The sequence below is a fragment of the Macaca fascicularis genome, chromosome 7, assembly GCF_037993035.2.
Source record: "Macaca fascicularis isolate 582-1 chromosome 7, T2T-MFA8v1.1".
In the NCBI taxonomy this organism is placed as follows: Eukaryota; Metazoa; Chordata; class Mammalia; order Primates; family Cercopithecidae; genus Macaca; species Macaca fascicularis.
This window is the reverse complement of record NC_088381.1, coordinates 21,289,110-21,315,209: the sequence shown is the minus strand read 5'-3', so window position 1 is coordinate 21,315,209 and position 26,100 is coordinate 21,289,110. Positions and strand designations below refer to the sequence as shown.

Below are 26,100 nucleotides of genomic sequence, written 5' to 3'. Positions count from 1 at the left end.
AACTATAACAACTTTTCAAGATATAGACAGTACAATATGACATAAACACAAAGAATTTAAAAGAATGGAACAAAGTTAAAGTGTAGAGTTTTATTAATTTTTTCTTTGCTTCTTTATTTATGTGATCAGTGGTAAGTTGTCATTGGTTTAAAATAATGGGTTATGTTGTGAATATGCAAAAAAATAATAAAATGAAATAATGGGATATAAAATATTAAATACAAGCCTTATGGTAACCTGAAATAAAAAAGCATACAACAGGGGCCAGGAGTGGTGGCTCCCACCTGTAATCCTAGCACTTTGGGAGGCCGAAGCAGGCAGATGGCTTGAGCTCAGGAGTTTGAAACTAGCCTGGAAAACACAGTGAAAGTACTGTCTCTATAAAAGTACTTGTCTCTACAAAAAAAAAAAAAAAATTAGCCAGGCATAGTGACAGTCACCTGTGGTCCCAACTACATGGGAGGCTGAGGTAGGTGGATCACTTGAGCCTGAAAGGCAGAGGTTGCAGTGAGCCAAGATTGCACCACTGCACTCCAGCCTGGGTGACAAAGTGAGACCCCCATCTCAAAAAAAAAAAAAAAATCCCCAGAACAACATACAACAGATATACAAAAAATAAAAAGCAAGAAATTTTTAAATACTACCAGAGAAAATCACCTTCACAGAAAGGAAGACAGGAAGGAAAGAAGGAGGGAACAGAGGACCACAAAACAACTAGAAAACAAATAACAAAATGGCAAGAGTAAGTCCTTATTTATCAATAATAACATTGAATCTAAACAGACTAAACTCTCCATTCAAGAGACATAGAGTAGCTGAATGGATTTAAAAAAAAATAAAAAAGCAAGACCCAGTGATTTGTTGCCTACAAGAAGCACACTTCACCCATAAAGACACACATAGACTAAAATAAAGGGATGGAAAAATATATTCCATTCCAATGGAAACCAAAAAGGATGATGAATAGCTATGCTTACATCAGACAAAATAGATTTCAAGACAAAAACTATAAAAAGAGACAAAGAAGGTCATTATATAATGAAAAGAGGTTAATTTGGCAACAGTGTGTAACAATTGTAAAAATATATGCACTCCAACTGGAGCACCCAGATATATAAAGTAAATATTATTAGAGCTAAAGAGAGAGGCCCCAGTACAATAATAGCTGGAGACTTCAACACCCCATTTTCAGCATTGGACAGATCATCCAGACCAAAAATCAACAAAGAAACATCAGACTTAATCTGCACTATTGATCAAATGACTCTAATAGATTTTTTTTTTTTTCGAGATGGAGTCTTGCTCTGTTGCCCAGGCTGGAGTGCAGTGGTGCAATCTCAGCTCACTGCAAGCACCACCTCCCAGGTTCACACCATTCTGCCTCAGCCTCCCGAGTAGCTAGGACTACAGGTGCCCACCACTATGCCTGGCTAATTTTTTGTATTTTTAGTAGAGACGGGGCTTCACCATGTTAGCCAGGATGGTGATCTCGTGACCTCATGATCTGCCCACCTTGGCCTCCCAGAGTGCTGGGGTTACAGGCATGAGCCACCATGCCTGGTCAAATATAATAGATATTTACAGAACATTTTATCCAATGGCTACAGAATACCCATTCTTCCCCTCAGCACATGGATCATTCTCAAGGATAGACCATATGTTAGGTCACAAAATAAGTCTTAAAACATTGAAATTATATCAAATATCTTCTCTGACCACAATGGAAAAAAACTAGAAATCAATAACAAGAGGAATTTTTGAAACTATACAAATACATGGAAATTAAACAGTATGCTCCTACATGGCTGTGGGTCAACAAAGAAATTAAGAAGGACATTTTTTTAAATTCTGGAAATAAATGATAATGGAAACACAACATACCAAAACCTATGGGATACAGAAAAGGCAGTAATAAGAAGAAAGTCTATATCCATAAGCACCTACATAAAAAAAAAAAAAAAAAAAAAAAAAAAAAAAAAAAACAGAAAAACTTCAAATAAACAACATAATGATGCATTTCAAAGAACTAGAAAAGCAAGAGCAAGCCAAACCCAAAATTAATAGAAGAAAAGAAATAATAAAGATGAGAGCAAATGAAATTGAAATGAAGAAAACAATACAAAAGATCAACAAAAAGAAAAGTAGTTTTTTTAAAGACAAAAACCAAAAATCTTTAGCCAGATTCACTAAGAAAAAAAGGAGAGAAGATTCATATAAATAAAATCAGAGATGAAAAAGGAGACATTACAACCAATATCACAGAAATTCAAAGGATCATTAGAGTCTACTATGAGCAACTACATGCCAATAAATTGGAAAACCTAGAAGAAATGGATAAATTCCGAGGTACATACAACCTACTAAGATTGAACCTTGAAGAAATCCAAAACCAGAACAGACGAATAACAAGTAACAAATAAAAGCTCAGGACTCTATGGCTGCACTGCTAAACGTTACTAAATATATGAAGAAGAACTAATACCAACTGATATAGTTTCAATATAGGTCCCTACCCAAATCTCATGTTGAATTGTAATCCCTAGTATTGGAGGTGGGGCCTGGTGATAGGTGTTTGGGTCATGGGGGCAGATCCCTCATGGCTTGGTGCTGTCCTTGTGATAGTGAGTTCATTCTTGAGAGATCTGGTTGTTGGTAAAATGTGACACCTCCCCTCACCACCTCTTGTTCCCACTCTTACCATGTGAAGTGCCTGGCACCCTTCTGCCATGAGTAAAAGCTCCCTGAGGTCTCCCCAGTAGCTGAGCAGAGGCCAGCACCATACCATGTTTATACAGCTTACAGAACCATAAGCCAATTAAAACTCTTTTCTTTGTAAATTGTCCAGCCTCATGTATTTCTCTCTCTCTCTCTCTCTTTTTTTTTTTTTTTTTTTTTTGGAGACAGGGTCTCACTCTGTCGCCCAGTCTGGAGGGCAGTGGTGCAATCTCAGCTCACTGCAACCTCTGTCCCCTGGGTTCAAGCAATTCTTGTGCCTCAGCTTCCTGACTAGCTAAAAGAACAGGTGTGCACCATCATACCTGGCTAATTTTCATATTTTTAGTAGAGATGGGGTTTCACCATGTTAGCCAGGCTGGTCTCAAACTCCTGGCCTCAAGTGATCTGCCTGCCTCAGCCTCCCAAAGTGCTGGGATTACAGGCATGAGCCACCATGCCCAGCCTCAGTTATTTCTTTATAGCAATGCAAGAAAGAACCAAAACACCAACCCTACTCAAACTATTCTGAAAAATAGAGGAAGAGGGAGTGTTTTCAAACTCATTCTATGTGGCCGGTATTACCTTGATGCCAAAACTAGACAGGCACATTAAAAAAAAAAAAAAAAAACTACAGGCAAATATCCCTGATGCAAAAATCCTCAGCAACATACTAGCACACTGAATTCAACAACAAATTAAAGTGATTATTCATCTCATCTGCAGTATCTTTCCAATGGAAAAAAAAATTATTCATCATGCATCCAAGCATCCCAGAGATGCAAGGATGGTTCAACATACATAAATCAATCAATGTGATATATCATATCAACAGAATGAAGGGCAAAAACCATATGATCATTTCAATTGATGCTGAAAAAACAGTTGATAAAATTCAACATCCCTTCATGATTAAAAACCCCTCAAAAACTGGGCACATAAGGAACGTACCTCAACACAATAAAAGCTCAACACAATAAAAGACAAACCTACAGTTAGTATCATAGTGAATTAAGGGAAAACCTAAATCCTTTTCTCAAAGATCTGGAACATGACAAAGATGCCCACTTTCGCCACTATTATTCAAAATAGTACTGGAAGTCCTAGCTAGAGCAATCAGACAAGAGAAAGAAATAAAGAGCATCCAAGCTGGAAAGGAAGAAGTCAAATTATCCTTATTTGCAGATGATATGATCTTGTATTTGGAAAAACCTAAAGACTCCACCAAAAAACTATTAGAACTGATAAACAAATTCAGTAAAGTTGGAGGATACAAAGTCAACATACAGGCCAGGCGTGGTGGCTCATGGCTATAATCCCAGCACTTTGAGAGGCTGAGGTGGGCAGATCACTTGAGGTCAGGAGTTCAAGACCAGTGTGGCCAACATGGTGAAACCCCGTCTCTACTAAAAATACAAAAATTAGCCGGGTGTGGTGGCACATACCTGTAGTCTCAGTTACTTGGGAGGCTGAGGCAGAAGAATCACTTGAACCCAGGAGGCAGAGGTTGCCATGAGCCAAGATCACGCCACTACATTCCAGCCTGGGTGACAAAGTGAGGCTCCATCTCAAAAAAAAGAAAAAAAGAAAAAAAAAGAAAAAGAAAATCAACATATAATCATTTGTTTTATAAATAATATTAAATATCTAATGTTAAATACCTTCTTAACCAAGAAGTAAAAGATCTCTACAATGATAACTATAAAACACTGATGAAAGAAATTGAAGAGGACACAAAAAAATGGAAAGATATTCCATGTTCATGGATTGGGAGACTCAATATGTTAAAATATCCATACTACCTAAAGCAATCTACAGATTCAATGTAAACCCTATCAAAATACCAATTACATTCTTCACAGAAATGGAAAAAAAAAATCCTAAAATTTATATGGAACCACAAAAGATCCAGAACAGCCAAAACTATCTTAAGCAAAAAGAACAAAACTGGAAGAATCACATTATCTGACTTCAAATTATACTACAAAGCTATAGTAACCCAAAGAGCATGATACTGGCATAAAAACAGACACATAAACTGATGAAACATAATAGAGAACCCAGAAACAAATCCATACATTTACAGTAAACTTATTTTCAACAAAGTTGTCAAAAACCTACATTGGAGAAAGGACACTCTCTTCAGTAAATGGTGCTGGGAAAACTGGATATCCATATGCAGAAGAATGAAACTAGACCACTATCTCTCGCCATATACAAAACTCAAAGAAAAATGGAATAAAAACTTAAATCTGGCTGGGCATGGTGGCTCACACCTGTAATCCTGGCACTTTGGGAGGCCAAGGTGGGTGGATCACTTGACCAGGAGTTTTGAGACCGGCCTGGCCAACATGGTAAAACCCTGTCTCTACTAAAAATACAAAAAATTAGCTGGGCATGCTGATGCACACCTGTAATCCCAGCTACTCAGGAGACTGGGGCATGGGAATCGCTTTAAGCTGGGAGGCGGAAGTTGTAGTCAGCTGAAACTACTGCACTATAGCCTGGGTGACACAGTAAGACCCAGTCCCAGAAAATAAAAAGACTTAAATCTAAGACCTCAAGCTATGAAACTGCTAAAAGAAAACACTGGGGAAACTCTCCAGGATATTAGACTGGGCAAAAATTTATTGAGTAATACCCTTAAAAGCTTCTGCAAAGCAAAGGAAACAAACAACAAAGAGAAGAGACAGCCCACAGAATGGGAGCAAATATTTACAAACAAATCCATCTCACAAGGATTAATAATAAAAATATATAATGAGCTCAAACAACTCTATAGGAAAAAATCTACTAATCCAATTTTTTAAATGGGCAAAAGATCTGAATAGGCATTTCTCAAAAGAAGACATACAAATGGCAAACAGGTATCTGAGAAGGTGCTCACCATCATTGATCATCAGACAAATGCAAATCAAAACTACAATGAGATAGCACTTCACCCTCATTAAAACGGTTTTTATCCAAAAGACAGACAATAACGAATGCTGGTGAGGATGTGGAGAAAAGGGGAACCCTCATACACTGTTGGTGGGAATGGAAATTAGTATACCCACTATGGAGAACAGCTTGGAGGTTCCTCAAAAAACTAAAAATAGAGCTACCATATGATCCAGCAATCCTACTCCTAGGTATATACTCAAAAGAAAGAAAATCAGTATATCAAAGAGATATCTGCATTTTCATGTTTATTGCAGCACTATTCAAAATAGTCAAGATTTGGAAGCAACCTAAGTGTCCATCAACAGATGAATGGATAAAGAACATGTGGTACACATATACAATGGAGTGTGTTTGGCCATCATAAAGGGTGAATTCTTATCATTTGCAACAATATGGATGGAACTGGAGGTCATTATGTTAAGTAAAGTAAGCCAGGCATAGAAAGACAAAGTTTGCATGTTCTTCTTTGTGGGAGCTAAAAATTAAAGCAATTGAATTCATGGAAATAGAGAGTAGAATAATGGTTACCAGAGGCTGGGAAGAGTAGTGGGGGGAGGGAGCAGGAGAAATGGTTAATGGATACAAAAATATAATTAGATAGAATGAATAAGATCTGGTATTTGATAGCACAACAGGGTGACTAGTGTCAACACTTTATTGTATAGTAAAAATAACTAAAAGGGTATAATTGGATTATTTGTAGCACAAAGAAAGGATAAATGCTTGGGGTAAGGGATACACCATTTTCCCTGATGTGATTATTATACCTGTATCAAAATATCTCATGTACTTCATATATATATATATATATATATATATATATATATATATATATATATACACACCCCCACTATATACCCATGAAAATTAAAAATAAAATTAAAATTAAAATTAAAAAAATTTAAAGAGAGAAAATAAAAAATTTTTTAAAATTAAACAAAAGGACAAAGCCAGGCATGCTGGAATGCATCTGTAGACCCAGCTACTTAGTAGGCTGAAGCAGAAGGATCACTTGAGCCCATGAGTTCGTGACCAGCCTAGGTAACATAGCAAGAGCCCCATCTCAATTTTTTAAAATAATAATAAAAAATAAATAAAGTGGGAAAGTTGCTGACCCAAACTACACAACAATCTAGAAGGTAGGTGTTATTTCCTTTACAGATAAGGAGACTGAGATGCAGAGAGGTAAGATACTTCCCATGATTTCACTGAGCTGGGATTCAAATCTTGGTCTGGTGGATTCCAAAGGCCTCAATCTTTCTGCTAGAAAATAACTCTGGGCAATTTCCGAGAAGGGATCCATAAGAAGTAATTGGGAGGCTTTGGAGACCAAGGCAAGAATAGAAGCAAATGAGAAGGTGAGGGGAAGTAGATACAGAGCAACCAGCACCAAGATGTGTCATGTTATTTTTTTAAACTGACATTTGCTGTTTTCCATTTATAAAAGTAATATATGCACATGATGGAAAATTGGATCATACTAAAAACTATAAAGAAGAAAATTAAGGTTGGTCCAAGTACAGTGGTGTTTACAACTAATTCATCACAGTCACAGATTTCTTTGTTCCTTCTCCACTTTCACTGCTTCACTTGATTCGTCAAAAAGGAGAAGAAGGAAGAAGAAGGAGGGAAAAGAAGGAGGAAGAAGAAAGAGAAAGAAGGAAGTACGGTGAGTAGGAGGAAGAAGAAAGAAGAAAAGGGAGGAGGAGGAAGAGGAAGAAGAAGGAGGAGGAGAAAAAGAAGACAGGAGGAGGAGAAAAAGAAGAAAGGAGAGGAGGAGAGAGTTAAAACAAAACCATTGTTAAATGGTATAATTTAAGGAGTTTGAAGATTGCTGCCTGCTCCAAAGTACCTCCTGGTTAAATCTGTTTTGGAACTCAAAATCTTCAATCTTATGTGTTAATTCTTTTAAATTCAGCAAATTTTGGTTGAGTGAGGGCTTTGTGGCAAATGTAAGTACTTATAAGGAATTCAAAGCAGAAGACGCCAGACCCTGCCCACCAGGAGATTCCAATGTGTAATTAAAATCAGCCCAATAATTAATTTGTGAGCAACTACCTAAGATGTTCAGCCTGACTTTTCAGATTTGAGAGCTGTTGCATAATGGGCAACAGGCCCAAAACAAACAGAACACAAAAAGGGAGATTTTTTTTTAATTGGCAGTTACTAAGTCAGACACCATACCTTGGAGGGGGAAAAAATCTCCCAAGATCCGTATGAGGCAAGTACTATTATCTTTATTTGAAGGAGAATGAATGGAAAGACAAAAGTTGAGAGTTAAAGTATCCGGTGGGCAGAGAACCTGTCTCACAGGCTTGTGTGTAACCATTGCAGTCTATCAGATGCCAATTTATTTTTACTGGGAAAATTATATAAACTTGATACAAAAAATCAAGTACAGAAATATAAAAATCCTAATTTCTCCCAAATCCTCTCCCAGTAATAACCATAGTTTTAAATGTATTATTCATCCTTAATTATAAGCCCACTAAAAGCATAAAAGGAATCAGAGGTAGCATCACCTGTCAGCTTGGATGCAGAAATGGATTAGGTAAATGTTGAAGCCAAAATCTCTTAATTGTGTGGCAGTAGTAGGACAGACCCAGAATTTCCCCTGGAGAAAATTATACGCAGTTACTAAATTACTGGCATAGCCTCCTTTAGGGATGTTTTCCCTTGTAGGTACAGTACTTGGCTCTTCATCTCAGTTCCTACTTAAAACTGCGGAATTCTAACCTGGATATTTTCTATTTTGCCTTGAATTCCATGCAGCGCTATTAAAAACAAACATTCTCCTCCAAATATTCTTTTTCCCTTTTGACAAATTCTTCTCACTCATAGCTTCCTGCTTTGCAGCTTGTGGAGCTGACACTCGCCTCTGGCCAGTTAGTGTGGGGTCCTTTCTGGCTGCCCCCGACACTATTAGACCTGCTTCCAATCAGGTGCTCTCAGAGAGTACTCTTCCCCTAAAACAACTGTGAGGAAACCAGGAAGAATTATTTGGTAAAGAATCAGAAATTTAAAACAAAATAAACAGCACAAAACGGTAAGAGAGGTGTCCACAGATCCATCATTGACACAGAAGGAGCAGGCAAGGCCACAGGAGTAAACAGAACTTGGTGGGCTTGTGACTGTGTGTGTTTTTGTTTTGAGTTTAAGAGTCGAGGTTTAATAAGCAAAAGAAAGAGAAAAGAAAATAGCTCTCTCTCTAGTGAGAGAGAGGGAACTTCTGAGGAAAAGGCCGGCTGGCAGCCGATGCCCCGGATTTTATAGTCAGGCTTTAGGAGGCAGTGTCTGATTTACGCAGGGCTCACAGATTGGTTCCATCGGGTATGACATTTACAGAGCATGGCAGGAAGGCTGGCCAGCCCACCCTAATCTTACTATGCAGATGAACTTCCCCTTGGCCGGCTCCATCTCGTCTGTCCATACTGTACAAGTGGCTGACAGAGAGAAGGGAAGATGGAGCCACCATCTTGAACATGACTGGCACAACTGCGGGCATCTATGTCTGCAGCTCAATTTTACAGGCTGCTCTTTGTTAGAAAGGAAAATAATTTGGGGCTGCTTTTCATTAAAAGGAAAACTTCTATACCCTAATTAATTTCTTCTTAACTCCTGTATCATTCCCCCCTCTGGAGTGGCAACCCTAACTGCCCTTTTTTTTTTTTTTTTTTTTTTTTTTTGAGACAGAGTCTTGCTCTGTCACCTGGCTGGAGTGCAATGGTGCGATCTCGGCTCACTGCAACCTCCACCACCCGAGTTCAAGTGATTCTCCTGCCTCAGCCTCCCAAGTAGCTGGGACTACAGGCGTGTGCCAACAAGCCCAGCTAATTTTTTTGTACTTTTAGTAGAGACCGGGTTTCACCATGTTGACCAGTATGGTCTCCCTAACTGCTTTTAGGGGGTGTTGGATGATGACTCTTTCTGGCCACTTCATGCTGAAAAGGGGCATTGTATGGGCAACAGCAGCTAAGGCTCCTCCTGGGGTTGATCTAAGGGTCCTCGGAAGATAGGCATGTCCATGCTTGGTTCTGTCTGCAGCACCATTTGGAGTTTGATTGCTGTCAGCCATTCCAATGGGTCGTAACAGTGGTTTGCCTCCACCAGATGTTGCCATCCCTTTTTGTTTCTTCCAAGTTGCAGGTCATCACTTGATTCACAGGAATAAGCAGGGTTAGTGTAAAATGTAGGCAAAAGCTTGTAAGTTTCCTTAACTCGTTTCGATGAATGCTGTACTTTGGTATCCTGGATGAGGTCCTCAATAAGAAGTGGCTATGTTGACTGGGGTAAATACTCAGGGTTTGTCGTCTCATGCCAGGAAAATTTAGGAGACAGACACACACAGGGAGTTTAGGAGCAGAAGTTTAATAGGCAAAATAAAAAGGAAAACAGCTCTCTCTCTAATGACAGAGAGGGGACTTCAGAGAGGAAAAAGCTGTGACTGTTTTTATTTCATTATTTCTTATCATCATTACTATTTTTGTTTTAACTGTGGATCAACTTGCCACAAATGAGTTTGCTAAAAGACAATTTATCATATGTCAAATTAGCCAAAAATCTATTTAATGACCACTGACAGCAAAACCTGAGGTGGGACTGCCCCTCTGCTCATCCAACATTCTGCAAGTGTGAGTGGGTGAGGTGGGTTCCACCATCTATCCCCAGAAACCAGGCCATGACAGGCAGGAGGTGGCTCAGTCAGCACATAACTCAGAGTTTAGTAGGGGGAAAGGAAGGGTTCCACAAAATTGGGATTATTTTGTATGTATATTCATTGAATTTGCTTATCTTAATGTAATAAAATATTGATATTTTCCATGTCATTTGATACAGAACTGGCTTCTAATTATTAACATTTTTAGGCTGGTTGTGGTGGATCACACCTGTAAATCCAGCACCGTGGGAGGCCAAGGATGGCAGATCACCTGAGGTCAGGAGTTCGAGACCAGCCTGGCCAACATGGTGAAACCCTGTCTCTACTAAAAATACAAGAAAATTTACCTGGGCATGGTGGCACATGCCTGTAATCCCAGCTACTTGGGAGGCTGAGGCAGGAAACCGCTTGAAGTTCGACTGAAGTGAGTTGAGGTTGCAGTGAGCTGAGATCACGCCATCGCGCTCCAGCCTAGAAGACAGAGCAAGACTCTGTCTCAAAAAAAAAAAAAACAACAACAACAAAAAACTTTTTTGGACTTTTCTCTATATCATGCCTTGTGGTAGGCAAAATAATGCCCCAGAACCTGAGGGAAGATTACTTTACATGGTATAAGGGACTTTGCAGATGTAATTAAGGTTGAGGACCTTTAAACAAGGAGATTATCAGGAATTATTTGGGTACGCCCAGTGTAATCACAGAGGTCCTTAAAAGCAGAGAACTTTTCCTGACAGTAGTCAGAGGGAGATGTGACTGCAGAAGAAGGGTCAGAGATGCCACAAGCTGGCTTTGGAGATGAAGGAACAGGCCATGAATCAAGGGATGCAGGCGGCCTCTAGAAGGAGGAAAAGCCAAAGACATGAGTTCTCCCATAGAGTCTCCAGAAAGGAATGCTGCTCTGCTGCCACCTTGGTTTTTAGCCACATGAAATTTGTGTTGGACTTCTGAGCTACAGAAATACAAGATGATAAACTGTTTTCTTAAGCCACCAAGTTTTTGGAAATTTGTTACAGCAGCAATAGAAAATTAGTTCTTCTCCTTTTTCCAGAATCATGGACATTTTGGCCTTGGTTTCTAGGAGCTTAATTCATTATAAATATTTGTCTCTTCCAAGTCAAGTTTACCTATTGGTTAACTAGGCTCTGGCCACACAGAGCATTCTGAGCACACTCATGTTGGAGGCAGGTTATCATCAGCTCCATAGTTGAGGAAGGTACGAGTTTTGCTGAAGCCTGGTTTGGTCAGGAGCCCTAGTCTACCCCTCCTATCACTGCCACAAACCGAGCTGAGTTAGCCCCAGTGATGCGGGCCCAGCACATCACATGAGAATCACAGGCCTGAGTCCTGCCAGTGCTGCCATTTCTGGGCCATTTCTCAGATGCCAGGCTCCAAATGGGCCAGACCACTCCTGCTCTACCTGCTGTTGCCAGTGTTGAAGAGGAATAAGAGTAACAGGAGGGGCCTCCAGCCCCCAAGACAAAGATATCCCAAAGTTTTGGCTTTCTTCTTCTTAGCCTGGCCTAAATGCCTCCACAACCTGGCCCCAACCTCTCCATCTGATCTCAGTGTTCACCACAGTCACTCAAGGATTCTTTACTGAGTGCCTGCTAGCTCCTCAGCACTGGGGAAAGTTCCTCCTCTGGTGAGCTGATAGGCTCTGGTTATAGGCTATAAATAGATTACGATACCAGAAATTAGCCCTATCAGGAAGAGCCTGCAGAAGACCTTAGTGTCAAGGTAAAGAATGTGAACTTTATCCTTTAGACTGTGATGCAGGTGCCAACAGAGCTGGGTTTTTTTTTTTCTTTTTGTTTGTCTTTGGGGTATTTTTTGTTTGCTCTTTTACAAACCTTATCCACATAGCTTTATTTTTTCTAATTATAAAATTCATGGCCATTATGAAAACTTCAGACAATATAGGTAAGGATAAAGATAACCATTTAAATTACCTGTTATTCTATAAACCAGACATAACCACTGCTAGTGCATTGTTTATTCTTTGTCTATCCATATACAGATATGAATATGAATATATATGTTTACAAAGATGCAATCATTGTGCAGAGATTTCTCTGCAAACTGCGTTTTATTTAACCATTTATCATGGACAGTATATCTATTTCTATAATAGAGATCTATATTGTTTTTTCATGTGTTCACAGTATTTCATTATATAAACATGCCATACATTTTTACCTAATCCTGTATTGAGGATGTTCGCAGGTTTTCCCTATTATAATTCAGTCTATACACTGTGAAACTGCCTCCAGAGTCTTTGTACCAGGTTACCCTCCCTTTATAAAATAAGGAAGATAGTTATCTCCCCACTCTCTTCCCCAGCTGGTCATTATCACCAATTGTATCTCCTTGTTTTACTTTGTATCTTATTTATTTATCTATTTATTTGAGACAGAGTCTCTTTATGTTGCCTAGGCTGGCCTTGTCTTAGCCTCCTGAGTAGATGGTACTACAGGTACGCACCACCATGCCCAGCTTTACTTTATATATTTTTTTATTTTATTTATTTATTTGAGACAGAGTCTCACTCTATGGCTCAAGCTGGATGGAGTGCAGTGGTGCCGTGTTCTCAGCTCACTGCAACCTCCGCCTCCCGGGTTCAAGCAATTCTTGTGCCTCAGCCTCCCAAGTAACTGGGATTACAGGAACATGCCACCATACCCATAACTTGTTTTTCAGTAGAGTCGGGTTTTTGCTATGTTGGTGAGGCTGGTCTCGAACTCCTGACCTCAAGTGATCCACCTGCCTTGGCCTCCCAAAGTACCGGGATGGCTATTTGTATTTTTAGTAGAGATGGGGTTTCTCCATGTTGGTCAGGCTAGTCTCGAACTTCCGACCTCAGGTGATCCGCCCGCCTCAGCCTCACAAAGTGCTGGGATTACAGGCGTGAGACACCATGCTTGGCCAACATTCACATATTTTCTTTTAGTAGTTTTGAGATTTCTTTTTTATTATTATACTTTAAGTTCTGGGATACTTGTGCAGAACGTGCAGGTTTGTTACACAGGTATACACATGCCATGGTGGTTTGCTGCACCCATCAACCAGTCATCTACATTAGGTATTTCTCCTAATGCTATCCCTCCCCTAGTCCCCCACCCCACAACAGGCCCTAGTGTGTGATGTTCCCCGCCCTGTGTCCATGTATTCTCATTGTTCAAGTCCCACTTATGAGTGAGAACATGCAGTGTTTGGTTTTCTGTTGTGTTAGTTTGCTAAGAATGATGGTGTCCAGCTTCATCCATGTCCCTGCAAAGGACATGAACTCATCCTTTTTAATGGCTGCATAGTATTCCATGGTGTATATGTGCCACATTTTCCTTATCCAGGCTATCATTGATGGGCATTTGGGTTGGTTCCAAGTCTTCGCTATTGTGAACAATGCTGCAGTAAACATACCTGTGCATGTGTCTTTATAGTAGAATTATTTATAACCCTTTGGGTATATACCCAGGAATGGGACTGCTGGGTCAAATGGTACTTCTGATTCAAGATCCTTGAGGAATCACCGCACTGTCTTCCACAATGGTTGAACTAATTTACATTTCCACCAACAGTGTAAAAGTATTCTTATTTCTCCACATCCTCTCCAGCATCTGTTGTTTCCTGACTTTTTAATGATCGCCATTCTAACTGGCATGAGATGGTATCTCATTGTGGTTTTGATTTCCATTTCTCTAATGACCAGTGATGATGAACTTTTTTTCATATGTTTGTTGGCTGCATAAATGTCTTCTTTTGAGAAGTGTCTGTTCATATCCTTCACCCACTTTTTGATGGGGTTGTTTGTTTTATTCTTGTAAATTTGTTTAAGTTCTTTGTAGATTCTGGATATTAGCCCTTTGTCAGATGGATAGATTGCAATATTTTTCTCCCATTCTGTAGGTTGCCCGTCCACTCTGATGACAGTTTCTTTTGCTGTGCAGAAGCTCTTTAGTTTAATTAGATCCCATTTGTCAATTTTGGCTTTTGTTGCCATTGCTTTTGTTGTTTTAGTCATGGCTATGACCATGCCTATGTCCTGAATGCTATTGCCTAGGTTTTCTTCTAGTGCTTTTATTTAAATTCGATCTTACATTTAAGTATTTAATCCATCTTGAGTTAATTTTTGTATATAAAGTACAAGGAAGGGGTCCAGTTTCAGTTTTCTGCATATGGATAGCCAGTCTTCCCAACACCATTTATTAAATAGGGAATCCTTTCCCCCACTGCTTATTTTTCTCAGGTTTGTCAAAGATCAGATGGTTGTAGATGTGTAGTGTTATTTCTGAGGCCTCTGTTCAGTTCCATTGGTCTATATATCTGTTTTGGTACCAGTACCATGCTGTTCTGGTTACTGTAGCCTTGTAGTATAGTTTGAAGTCAGGTAGCATGATGCCTCCAGCTCTGTTTTTTTGTGCTTAGGATTGACTTGCCTCTTTTTTGGTTCCATATGAAATTTAAAGTAGTTTTTTCTAATTCTGCGAAGAAAGTCAATGGTAGCTTGATGGGGATAGCATTGAATCTATAAATTACTTTGGTCATTTTCATGATACTGATTCTTCCTATCCATGAGCATGGAATGATTTTCCATTTGTTTGTGTCCTCTCTTATTTCCTTGAGCAGTGGTTTGTAGCTCTCCTTGAAGAGGTCCTTCACATCCCTTGTAAATTGGATTCCCAGGTATTTAATTCTCTTTGTAGCATTTGTGACTGGGAGTTCACTCATGATTTGGGTCTCTGTTTGTCTATTATTGGTGTATAGCAATGCTTGTGATTTTTGCACATTGATTGTGTATCCTGAGACTTTGCTGAAATTGCTTATCAGCTTAAGGAGATTTTGGGCTGAGACAATGGGGTTTTCTAAATATACAATCATGTTATCTGCAAACAGAGACAATTTGACTTCCTCTCTTCCTATTTGAATACCCTTTATTTCTCTCTCTTGCCTGATTGCCCTGGCCAGAACTTCCAAAACTATGTTGAATAGGAGTGGTGAGAGAAGGCATCCTTGTCTTGTGCTGGTTTTCAAGGGGAATGCTTCCAGTTTTTGCCCATTCAGTATGATATTGGCTGTGGGTTTGTCATAAATAGCTCCTATTATTTTGAGATACATTCCTCAATACCTAGTTTATTGAGAGTTTTTAGCATGAAGGGGTGTTGAATTTTGTCAAAGGCCTTTTCTGCATCTATTGAGCTGATCATGTGGTTTTTGTCATTGGTTCTGTTTATGTGATGGATTACATTAACTGATTTGCGTATGTCGAACTAGCCTTGCATCCCAGGGATGAAGCTGAATTGATCGTGATGGATAAGCTTTTTGATGTGCTGCTGGATTTGGTCTGCCAGTATTTTATTGAAGATTTTCACATCAATGTTCATCAGAGATATTGGCCTTTGAAATTTTCTTTTTTTTGTTGTGTCTCTGCCAGGTTTTGGTATCACGATGATGCTGGCCTCATAAAATGAGTTAGGGAGGATTCTCTCTTTTTCTATTGTTTGGAATAGTTGCAGAAGGAATGGTACCAGTTCCTCATTATACCTCTGGTAGAATTCGGCTGTGAGTCCATCTGGTCCTGGACTTTTTTGATTAGTAGGCTATTCATTACTGCTTCAATTTCAGAACTTGTTATTGGTCTATTCAGGGATTCAGCTTCTTCCAGGTTTAGTCTTGGGAGGGTGTATGTGTCTAGGGATTTATCCATTTCTTCTAGATTTTCTAGTTTATTTGCATAGAGGTGTTTATAGTATTCTCTGATGGTAGTTTGTATTTTTGTGGGATCAGTGGTGATATCCCCTTTATCATTTTTTATTGTGTCTCTCTTTTCTTCTTTATTAGTCTGGCTAGTGGTCTATCTATTTTATTGATCTTTTCAAAAAACCAGCTCCTGGATTCACTGATTTTTTGAAGGGTTTTTCTGTCTCTATCTCCTTCAGTTTTGCTCTGATCTTAGTTATTTCTTGTCTTCTGCTAGCTTTTGAATTTGTTTGCTCTTGTTTCTCTAGTTCTTTTAATTGTGATGTTAGGGTGTTGATTTTAGATCTTTCCTACTTTCTCTTGTAGGCATTTAGTTCTATAAATTTCCCTCTAAACACTGCTTTAAATGTGGCCCAGAGATTCTGGTACGTTGTGTCTTTGTTCTCATTGGTTTCAAAGACTTCTTTATTTCTGCCTTAATATCGTTATTTACCCAGTAGTTACTCAGGAGCACGTTGTTCAGTTTCCATGTAGTTGTGTGGTTTTGAGTTTCTAAATCCTGAGTTCTAATTTCATTGCACTGTGGTCTGAGAGACTGTTTGTTATGATTTCCATTCTTTTGCATTTGCTGAGGAGGGTTTCACTTCCAATTATGTGGTCAATTTTAGAAGAAGTGCAATGTGGTGCTGAGAAGAATGTACATTCTGTTAATTTGGGGTGGAGAGTTCTGTAGATGTCTATTAAGTCCACTTGGTCCAGAGCTGAGTTCAAGTCCTGAATATCCTTGTTAATTTTCTGTCTCGTTGATCTGTCTAATATTGACAATGGAGTGTTAAAGTCTCCCACTATTATTGTGTGGGAGTCTACATCTCTTTGTAGGTCTCTAAGAGCTTGCTTTATGAATCTGGGTGCTCCTGTATTGGGTGCATATATATTTAGGATAGTTAGCTCTTCTTGCTGCATTGATTCCTTTACCATTATGTAATGCCCTTCTTTGTCTCTTTTGATCTTCATTGGTTTAAAGTCTGATTTATCAGAGACTAGGATTGCAACCCCTGCTTTATTTGCTTTCCATTTCCTTGGTAAATATTCCTCCATCCCTTTATTTTGAACCTATGTGTGTCTTTGCATGCGAGATGGGTCTCCTGAATACAGCACACTGATGGGTCTTGACTTTTTTTTTTTTTTTTTTTTTTTTGAGACAGAGTGAGGAGTCTCGCTCTGTTGCCCAGGCTGGAGTGCAAAGGCACAATCTTGGCTCACTGCAACCTCTGTCTCCCAGGTTCAAGCAATTCTCCTGCCTCAGCCTGCCAAGTAGCTGGGATTACACGCATGTGCCACCACGCCCAGCTAATTTTTTGTATTTTTAGTAGAGACAGGGTTTCACCATGTTGGCCAGGATGGTCTTAATCTCTTGACCTCATGATCCGCCTGCCTTGGCTTCCCAAAGTGCTAGGATTACAGGCGTGAGCCACCTTGCCTGGCAGGGTGTTGACTTTTTATCCAATTTGCTAGTGTGTGTCTTTTAATTGGGGCATTTAGCCCGTTTACATTTAAGGTTAATATTGTTATGTGTGAATTTGATCCTGTCATTATGATGCTAGCTGGTTATTTTGCCTGTTAATTGATGCAGTTTCTTCATAGTGTTGATGGTCTTTACAATTTGGTATGTTTTTGCAGTGGCTGGTATCGGTTGTTTCTTTCCATGTTTAGTGCTTCCTTCAGGAGCTCTTGTAAGGTAGGCCTGGTGGTGACACAATCTCTCAGCATTTGCTTGTCTGTAAAGGATTTTATTTCTCCTTTAATTATGAAGCTTACTTTGGCTGGATATGAAATTCTGGGTTGAAAATTCTTTTCTTGAAGAATGTTAAATATTAGTCCCCACTCTCTTCTGGCTTGTAGGGTTTCTGCAGAGAGATCCGCTGTTAGTCTGATGGACTTACCTTTCTGGGTAACCCGACCTTTCTCTCTGGCTACCCTTAACATTTTTTCCTTCATTTCAACCTTGGTGAATCTGATGATTATGTGTCTGGGGTTGCTTTTCTCAAGGAGTATCTTTGTGGTGTTCTCTGTATTTCCTGAATTTGAATGTTGGCCTGTCTTGCTAGGTTGGGGAAGTTCTCCTGGATAATATCCTGAAGAGTGTTTTCTAACTTGGTTCCATTCTCCCCATCACTTTCAGGTACACCAATCAAATATAGATTTGGTCTTTTCACATAATCTCATATTTCTTAGAGGTTTTGTTTGTTCCTTTTCATTCTTTTTTCTCTAATCTTGTCTCCTTGCTTTATTTCATTAAGTTGATCTTCAATCACCAGTATTCTTTTTTCTGCTTGATCGATTCGGCTATTGATACTTGTGTATGCTTCACAAAGTTATTGTGCTGTATTTTTCAGCTCCATCAAGTCATTTATGTTCTTCTTTAAACTGGTTATTCTAGTTAGCAATTCCTCCAACCTTTTTTCAAGCTGCTTAGCTTCCTTGCATTGGGTTAGAACATGCTCCTTTAGCTTGGAGCAGTTTGTTATTACCGGCCTTCTGAAGCCTAGTTCTGTCAATTCATCAAACTCATTCTCTCCAGTTTTGTTCCCTTGCTGGCAAGGAGTTGTGATCTTTTGGAGGAGAAGAAGTGTTCTGGTTTTTGGAATTTTCAGCCTTTTTGTGCTGGTTTTTCCTCGTCTTCATGGATTTATCTACTTTTGGTCTTTGATGTTGGTAACCTTCGGATGGGGTTTCTGTGTGGATGTTCTTTTTGTTGATGTTGATGCTGTTCCTTTCTGTTAGTTTTCCTTCTAACAGGCCCCTCTGCTGCAGGTCTGCTGGAGTTTGCTGGAGGTCCACTCCAGACCCTGTTTTCCTGGGTATCACCAGTGGAGGCTACAGAAAGGCAAAGATTGCTGCCTGTTCCTTCCCCTGGAAGCTTCATCCCAGAGGGGCACCCACCAGATGCCAGCTGGAGCTCTCCTGTATGAGGTGTCTGTCGACCCCTGCTGGGCGGTGTCTCACAGTCAGGAAGCATAGGGGTCAGGGACCCACTTGCAGAGGCAGTCTTTCCCTTAGCAGAGCTTGAGCACTATGCTGGGAAATCCGCTGCTCTCTTCAGAGTCAGCAGGCAGGAATGTTGAAGTCTGCTGAAGCTGTGCCCACATCTGCCCCTTCCACCAAGTGCTCTGTCCCAGGGAGATGGGAGTTTTATCTATAAGCCCCTGACTGGGGCTGCTGCCTTTCTTTCAGAGATGCCCTGCCCAGAGAGGAAGAATCTAGAGAGGCAGTCTGGCTACAGCAGCTTTGCAGAACTGCGGTGTGCTCCACCCAGTTTGAACTTCCTGGCGGCTTTGTTTACACTGTGAGGGGAAAACCACTTACTCAAGCCTCAGTAATGGCGGATGCCCCTCCCCCCACCAAGCTCAAGTGTCCCAGGTTGACTTCAGACTGCTGTGCTGGCAGTGAGAATTTCAAGCCAGTGGATCTCAGCTTGCTGGGCTCTGTGGGGGTGGCATCCACTGAGCTAGACCACTCGGCTCCCTGGCTTCAGCCCCCTTCCCAGGGGAGTGAATGGTTCTGTCTCACTGGCATTCCAGGTGCCACTGGAGTATGAAAAAAAAAAAACTCCTGCAGCTAGCTCAGTGTCTGCCCAAACAGCCACCCAGTTTTGTGCTTGAAACCCAGGGCCCTAGTGGCGTAGGCACCTGAGGGAATCTCCTGTTCTTTGGGTTGTGAAGAGCATGGGAAAAGTATAGTATCTGGGCTGGAGTGCACCTCCCTCAAGGCACAGTCTCTCACAGTCCCTTGGCTAGGGAAGGAAGTTCCCCAACCCCTTGCACTTTCCAGGTGAGGCAATGCCCCTCCCTGCCTCGGCTCGCCTCCTTGGGCTGCGCCCACTGTCTAACCAGTCCCAATGAGATGAGCTGGGTACCTCAGTTGGAAATACAGAAATCACCCACTTTCTGCATTGATCTCTCTTGGAGCTACAGACTGGAGCTATTCCTATTCAGCCATCTTGCCAGTCACCTTTTTGAGATTTTTTTTTATGTTTAAATCTTTGCTCCATGTAGCATTTACTTTGGCATAAATATGTCTTCAATAGAGAAGTTTTACTTTCTTTAGTGAAATCTATGTATCTTTTCTTTTATGATTTCTGGCTTAGATATTCTGGTTTGTTTCTCAGAATGAAATTTCTTGGGAACAACGTGAGGAGTGGCCTGGAGTAGGACACACCCAGGTGGCTGGCAAGAAACCCCTCTGAAGAAGTCTCTCTCTCAGGGAAGGTCCATAATTTTTCATTACAGTTCAGCTCAGTCAACATCTACTAAGAACCTACTCTGTTCCAGAGACTGTGTTAAGTGCCAGGGGCACAGAGATGAGGAACATCTCTGCTTACAAGTGGGAGTGACAAATTTAGAAACAGAATGACAACACAGTGTGGTAGGTGCAATGAGCAAAAGGCGTAAGGATCAATGAGCACACATAAGAGCGACTATCCAAGCTGGAAGGGAAAAGCCTATCTGAGAAGGCCTCCTGGAGGAGATGAAGCCTGAGCCGAGTTTGTTTTTCCCATTCGAATAACTAGAATATTAGAATAAGACAATTCAGAAATCATCTTCCAATTCAAATAACTCTTACTGTGTAACTTCATTTTGCTTATATGACACAATGCACAGCATATTACCTGCTAAGATACACACTTTCAATATCATTGAAAAGACAGAACTGGGACAGGAAGCTGCCTCAATCAACAACAGAATATACCTCCCAGACCAAGGGCAAGAGGTCTCCAGGGTAGGGACAACCTGGTGCACAGCGATTATGAGAGAAGACTCAAGTGGAACCCTAATTTCCCCACGCAGCTAAAAGCGGTTTACTGTTTCTGAAACTCAATCTAGAAGGCAGGGAACTTTAAGATAGGAGACTGGTTGCCTTCTATGACAGTCAGGGTCAGATTGTAAAGGGCCTTATGCTTTATGTAAAGAATGGGACATGAGAAACACTGAGGTGTTGTAAGTTGGGGAGTGTCCGATCTGACAAAAGAACTTGGAAATCATCAGCATGAGATGAGATTGCCCAGGGATATCAGGTTGCAGAGGATTTAACCTTTGCGGATCCTTGATCCCTTTGGGACGTGATAAAAGCTATGGATGCTCTTTCCAGAAAACTGAACATATTGAAAACCACACCAACATATACACAATTTCAGAGGATCCTCAGATTAAGAATTTTTGATATATAGAGGACTGAGAAGTAGCCTGAGGAAGTGGATATTCAAGGGATGGGAAGAAGATAAAGGGAGCAGGAAAAGGGCCAAAGAAAGATGACCCAAGAGGTACAGGAAGAGCCAGGACACAAGTGTTGGGAAGCTGTGGGAGCGCAAAGATCCAAGGAGGACATGATCAGCAGTGTTGAATGCTGAGAGACTTCAGCTAAGGTCAGCACTGAAACATATCTTTTGCACTTACAGTTAAGAAATCACAGCCGAAAGAGGTGGCTCACATCTGTAATCCCAGCACTTTGGGAGGCCAAGGTGAGAGAACAACTTGAGCCCAGGAGTTTGAGACCAGTCTGGGCAACAAAGTGAGATGCCATCTCTACAAAAATTTTAAAAATTAGCTGGGTGTGGTTGTGTACGCCATAGTCCCAGCTACTTGGAAGGTTGAGGCAGGAGGATTGCTTGAGTCCAGAAGTTCAAGTTTGCAGTGAGTTATAATCACGCCACTGCACTCCAGCCTGGGTGAAAGAGTGAGACCCCATCTCTAAAAATAAAAAGAAAGAAAGAAAAATCATTGGTAATGGTATCGAGAAAAGTCTCTGCAGAGTAACTAGTAATGGTAGCTCCAGATATATATTTTTTAACCCGAGAATTATATAGGTGGCATCTAGGTGGAAATAAGGGTAGGGGACTTGTCTTGACCCTGCATTTGCAGAGCACTAACACGTCAAATAATTGTCAATTGTCCAGAAAAAGTATTGAAGGGGCTTATGGAGATTATGTCTGTTTGTCCCTGTTGCCACCACTATGATGGAGTCAAAAGCCAGAAAGCAACAGTTGAAGGAATGATGTGAGGAAATGGAGAAGTTTGGTTTGTTGGGTAGGAGAGACCTAAAGGGCAGTTAAAATAAGGAACAAAAACAAGACGCGGATTTGTCTCCAAGAAGTGGACACATCCTGATATTTCTATGCTATACTCTAAGAAAAAGAGGGGAAAACAGAGAGGCTCAAGACACAGAGAGAAGTGGCTGAAGGGCCAAACATCCAGGAAGAGAGTCTGGACTTGAAGAGGAGGAGGGCCCCCCACCTGGAAGTGCAAGGTGAGGAGGCCTGTGGCTGTGTATAATTTCCTCTAAGTATGAATTGAAGTAGATCAGCCCCAGTGGCCTCTATTTTCCCCATAACATAAGAGGTGAGGTTGACTGCTGAGAGAAAAGATGGGAGTTGTGTGGAGGACTGGAGGATAATCCCTATCTTTTAGAATCACTAATGAGAGATGGATGGGAGAGGAAGCTGAACAAGGACAAATTAAAGAACAGCTCAGCAGGCTGGTGATGGAGCAGTGTCAGTCATGCTCCCAACAGGAAGCAGATGGCACATTCAAGTGCTGTAACTGAGGAGCATGTCCGAAAGGGAATATTCATCAAGCTGTGAACAGGAAACTTGTAAAGGACAGTGAAGCACCCTGGAACTAGCAAGAGTGGGGAGCCTTTCCCACCCCCAGACCTCAGGGGCAAGGGGAGGGAGCAGATCCCAGATCCAGAGGGAATGGGTATAATTTAGGAGAGGGCTGCCACATTGGAACTCATACGGCACAGATGCTGACATTATCTGAAGCCAGGCAGCCTTCTCTCTCTCCAGGTTCTGGTGACTGTTCCATCCTCTTGTCCCAGTCCCAGGGGATTCTGCTATTACTTGTGGTTTCACTATACTCTTTCTATACTTTTATAAATATCTCTTTACTAGATTATCCAGTTTTAGTACACCATCTATTTCCTGAAGGAAACCTGACATATATGGTTCTTTTAAAAGACTAATAAAACAGACAAACTCTGGAAAGAAGAACAAAGGAGGAGATGAATAACATTAGGAATAAAAAGGGAGACAAAGGGTCGGACGCAGTGACTCACGCCTGTAATTCTAGCACTCCGGGAGGCCAAGGCAGGTGGATCACTTGAAGCCAGGAGTTGGAGACCTGCCTGCCCAACATGGCGAAAGCCCATCTCTACTAAAAAAAAAAAAAATACAAAAATTGGCCAGGCATGGTGGTATGCACCTGTAATCTCAGCTGCTTTGGAGGCTGAGGCAGGAGAATTGCTTGAACACGGGAGGTGGAGGTTGCAGTGAGCTGAGACTGTGCCACTGCACTCCAGCCTGGGTGACAGGCAAGACTCTGTCTCAAAATAAGTAAATAAAAGGGGGTAGGAAAGACAAAGTATAGTTATAGCATGGATTTTTAAATACTCTTATACTATGAACAACTTTATGCCAACAAATTTGAAAATTTACAAGAAATGGACACATTGACAAATTCCTAGAAGATATATAACTTAAAACTCAAGAAGAAATTGAAAGCCAGACTAGATCTACTGCTGTTAAATAACCTGAAACAATGGATTTAAAAATCTCCCCATAAAAGTGTTTTATGCAGCAAATTTAAATATTTCTAATGTCATTTTTTTTTCTTTAAGAAAAATTGTTTAATAGAGACAGAGTCTTCCTATGTTGCCCAGGCTTATCTTGAACTCCTGGGCTCAAATGATCCTCCTGCCTCAGCTTCCCAAAGTGCTGGGATTACAGGTATGAGTCACTCTAATGTCTTTTTAAAATCTGATCCAACAATCCTGTGTACCTGTGTGTACTTCTTATTCTAGAAGAAGCTCTAAGAGGCTGTGGGAAGCATCTGCTTTATTCATTGTGTACCCCAAACCTAGCATAGGCTTGGCTTAAACTTAACATAATTAAATGATGGCAGGAAAGTTAGAACATCTAGAGGATCAGTAGACATATGAGATAAGGGCAGGGGACCTTCATAAAAAACAGTAGGTCCCAAGTGAAACTCCAAACAGCCAGGGCAGGGCTGTGATCTTAAAGACTGAGCCCTAATCCACCTGCTTTGGTAGTAGTCAATACCAGAAGTCCCTTCAGAATGAAAATCTTCATGCAACAAGTTTCTCCTTAAGATCTATCTCTACAACAACCTGATGAATCACCTCTAGAACACTGAAATTCACCATTTGGTCCTTTGGTTAATAGTGCCAAAGTACGTTATTAGGAAGTGCCTGAGAGAAACAGCTGAATAACATTACCAAAAAGGCCAGAACCTGGCCGGGTGTGGTGGCTCGTGCCTGTAATCCCAGCACTTTGGAAGGCCAAGGCAGGTGGATTACTTGAGGTCAGGAGTTTGAGACAAGTCTGGCCAACATGGCAAAACGCTGTTTCTACTGAAAAAAATATATATATTCAAAAATTAGCTGGGTATGGTAGTGGCTGCCTATAATCCCAGCTACTCGGGAGGCTGAGGCAGGAGAATCTCTTGAACCCGGGAGATGGAGGCTGCCCAGATCACGCCACTGCACTCTAGCCTGGGTGACAGAGTGAGATGCTATCTCACAAAAAAAAAAAAAAAAAAAAAAAAAAAAAAAAAAAGGTCAGAACCCAATTCAGATATATGAGAAGTTTTTCAGTAACTTTCAAGCTACTTATATATGTTCCCCCACCCATATCGTTTATGACCTGCAGTAAAACTTCTGAAACAAATATTTTCCTTTAAAGGCACCGAGAATCATGATCTTATCACGATGACAAGAGGATTCTAACTTTCATCTTTGATGTAGGGAAATTAACTTACTTTTTATTTTTATTCAGAACTTCTACAAAATCATGTGGGTTTCAGCTGGACACAGGGTGTGGGCACAGAACCAAGGGTTAGACGAGGCTTGGGAGGGTGTTGGGTTTTGCCTACCAGGAGCGGCTATGTTTCTGTTTTTGTTGTTGTTAATTTGTTTTTACTCCTGAGCTTCTGGACCAGTTTGCCATTAGAGCAGCCAAGAAGATGTAAGATTGTGTATCTCATGCAAAAGTGTTTTTACCGTGAAGATCTGGCTTCCGAATTCACAGGGGTCTCTCATCAGTCCGAGCTGAGTAGCTGACTTAAGCTCACATGACCCGGTGAAGGGCAAGCATCATCAGGTGGACTTGAGGGCTTCAAGTACGCTGCCCTGAAGCACCAGGAACTTGGTTGCTAGGCATCCTCCCCAGGATCTACCCAGGACTTTCCTATCCAAGTTTGTTGAAGCAAAACCGAGGGATTAAATGAAATGCAACCTCACAAAGTACCAATGAAGGGTGTGGAAAACAGGGATCCTCTTTTTAAATATCTGCCCCCAAATATCAATCCCAATAAACTATACTAAAAACCATGGATGGCTAAAATGCAATTTATGTCTTTTCTCTGTTCAAGGATTTTTTTAATCATTAAACTATGTTCTCATATTTCCATCAGGCCCCAAAGGTTGGAGGATGCTGGCCCTTTAATGGGTAAGCAGGGGAGGAGCTGGGACTTTTAAAGGCAGGAGCAGCAAACAGGTCCTGGCCCAGGCTGCTATGAATAACTTAAACAGAAAGGGCAGCAACAGTCAGATGGTGGGTGTCAGCAGCAAGGCATCACCACACTCGGACGGTGACTGGTGATGTCCGTTGGGAAGTACTTCTCTTCCTTCTCCTAGCCTGTCCCTCATTTCTGTCCCTTTGTGGGACAGCTCCCTAGAGCTGAGCTGGGAGGGTGGGGGTTTATGGCAGTCTGAGACCCCAGGGTCTCTCTCCTCAAGACCATGGCCAAGAATTCTCTCACCATCTTGCTGGGAGGATTCCATGGCTGTTTTAGGGTGCCATATCATCCTTACCGACAATGGTGCCTCTTGGCCTCTTTCTTGTCTCAGGTTTACCTTCCAGAGGCTGGCAATGCTCTTTCACTGGAGGACACAGGCAAGAAGGAAGTTCACCAGCCTACCAAGATGAAATGCCTTGAAGGTATCAACAAGTGGGCCGTGGTGTTATATAAATGCCCCAGCATGCAGAGCTTGCTGGTCTGTTTCACGTATGGGCTTGG

The 26,100-nt window shown here is 41.0% G+C and overlaps 1 protein-coding gene across 3 annotated transcripts in view; it reads left to right on the top strand.

Moving 5' to 3' along the window:
• PATL2 (PAT1 homolog 2) overlaps positions 1–26,100 on the top strand; it is a 44,719-nt gene that overhangs the window by 7,403 nt on the left and 11,216 nt on the right. For 2 of the 3 annotated variants that reach the window (XM_065547866.2, XM_073995733.1), the window contains one exon: positions 25,931–26,021. In XM_065547866.2, coding sequence (XP_065403938.1) covers positions 26,006–26,021 — 16 coding nt within the window. In that variant the 5' untranslated portion in view covers positions 25,931–26,005. Of the gene's footprint in view, positions 1–22,199; positions 22,310–25,494; positions 25,530–25,930; positions 26,022–26,100 lie in introns of those variants that run through there. The other variant, XM_015452777.4, reaches the window with a different exon arrangement.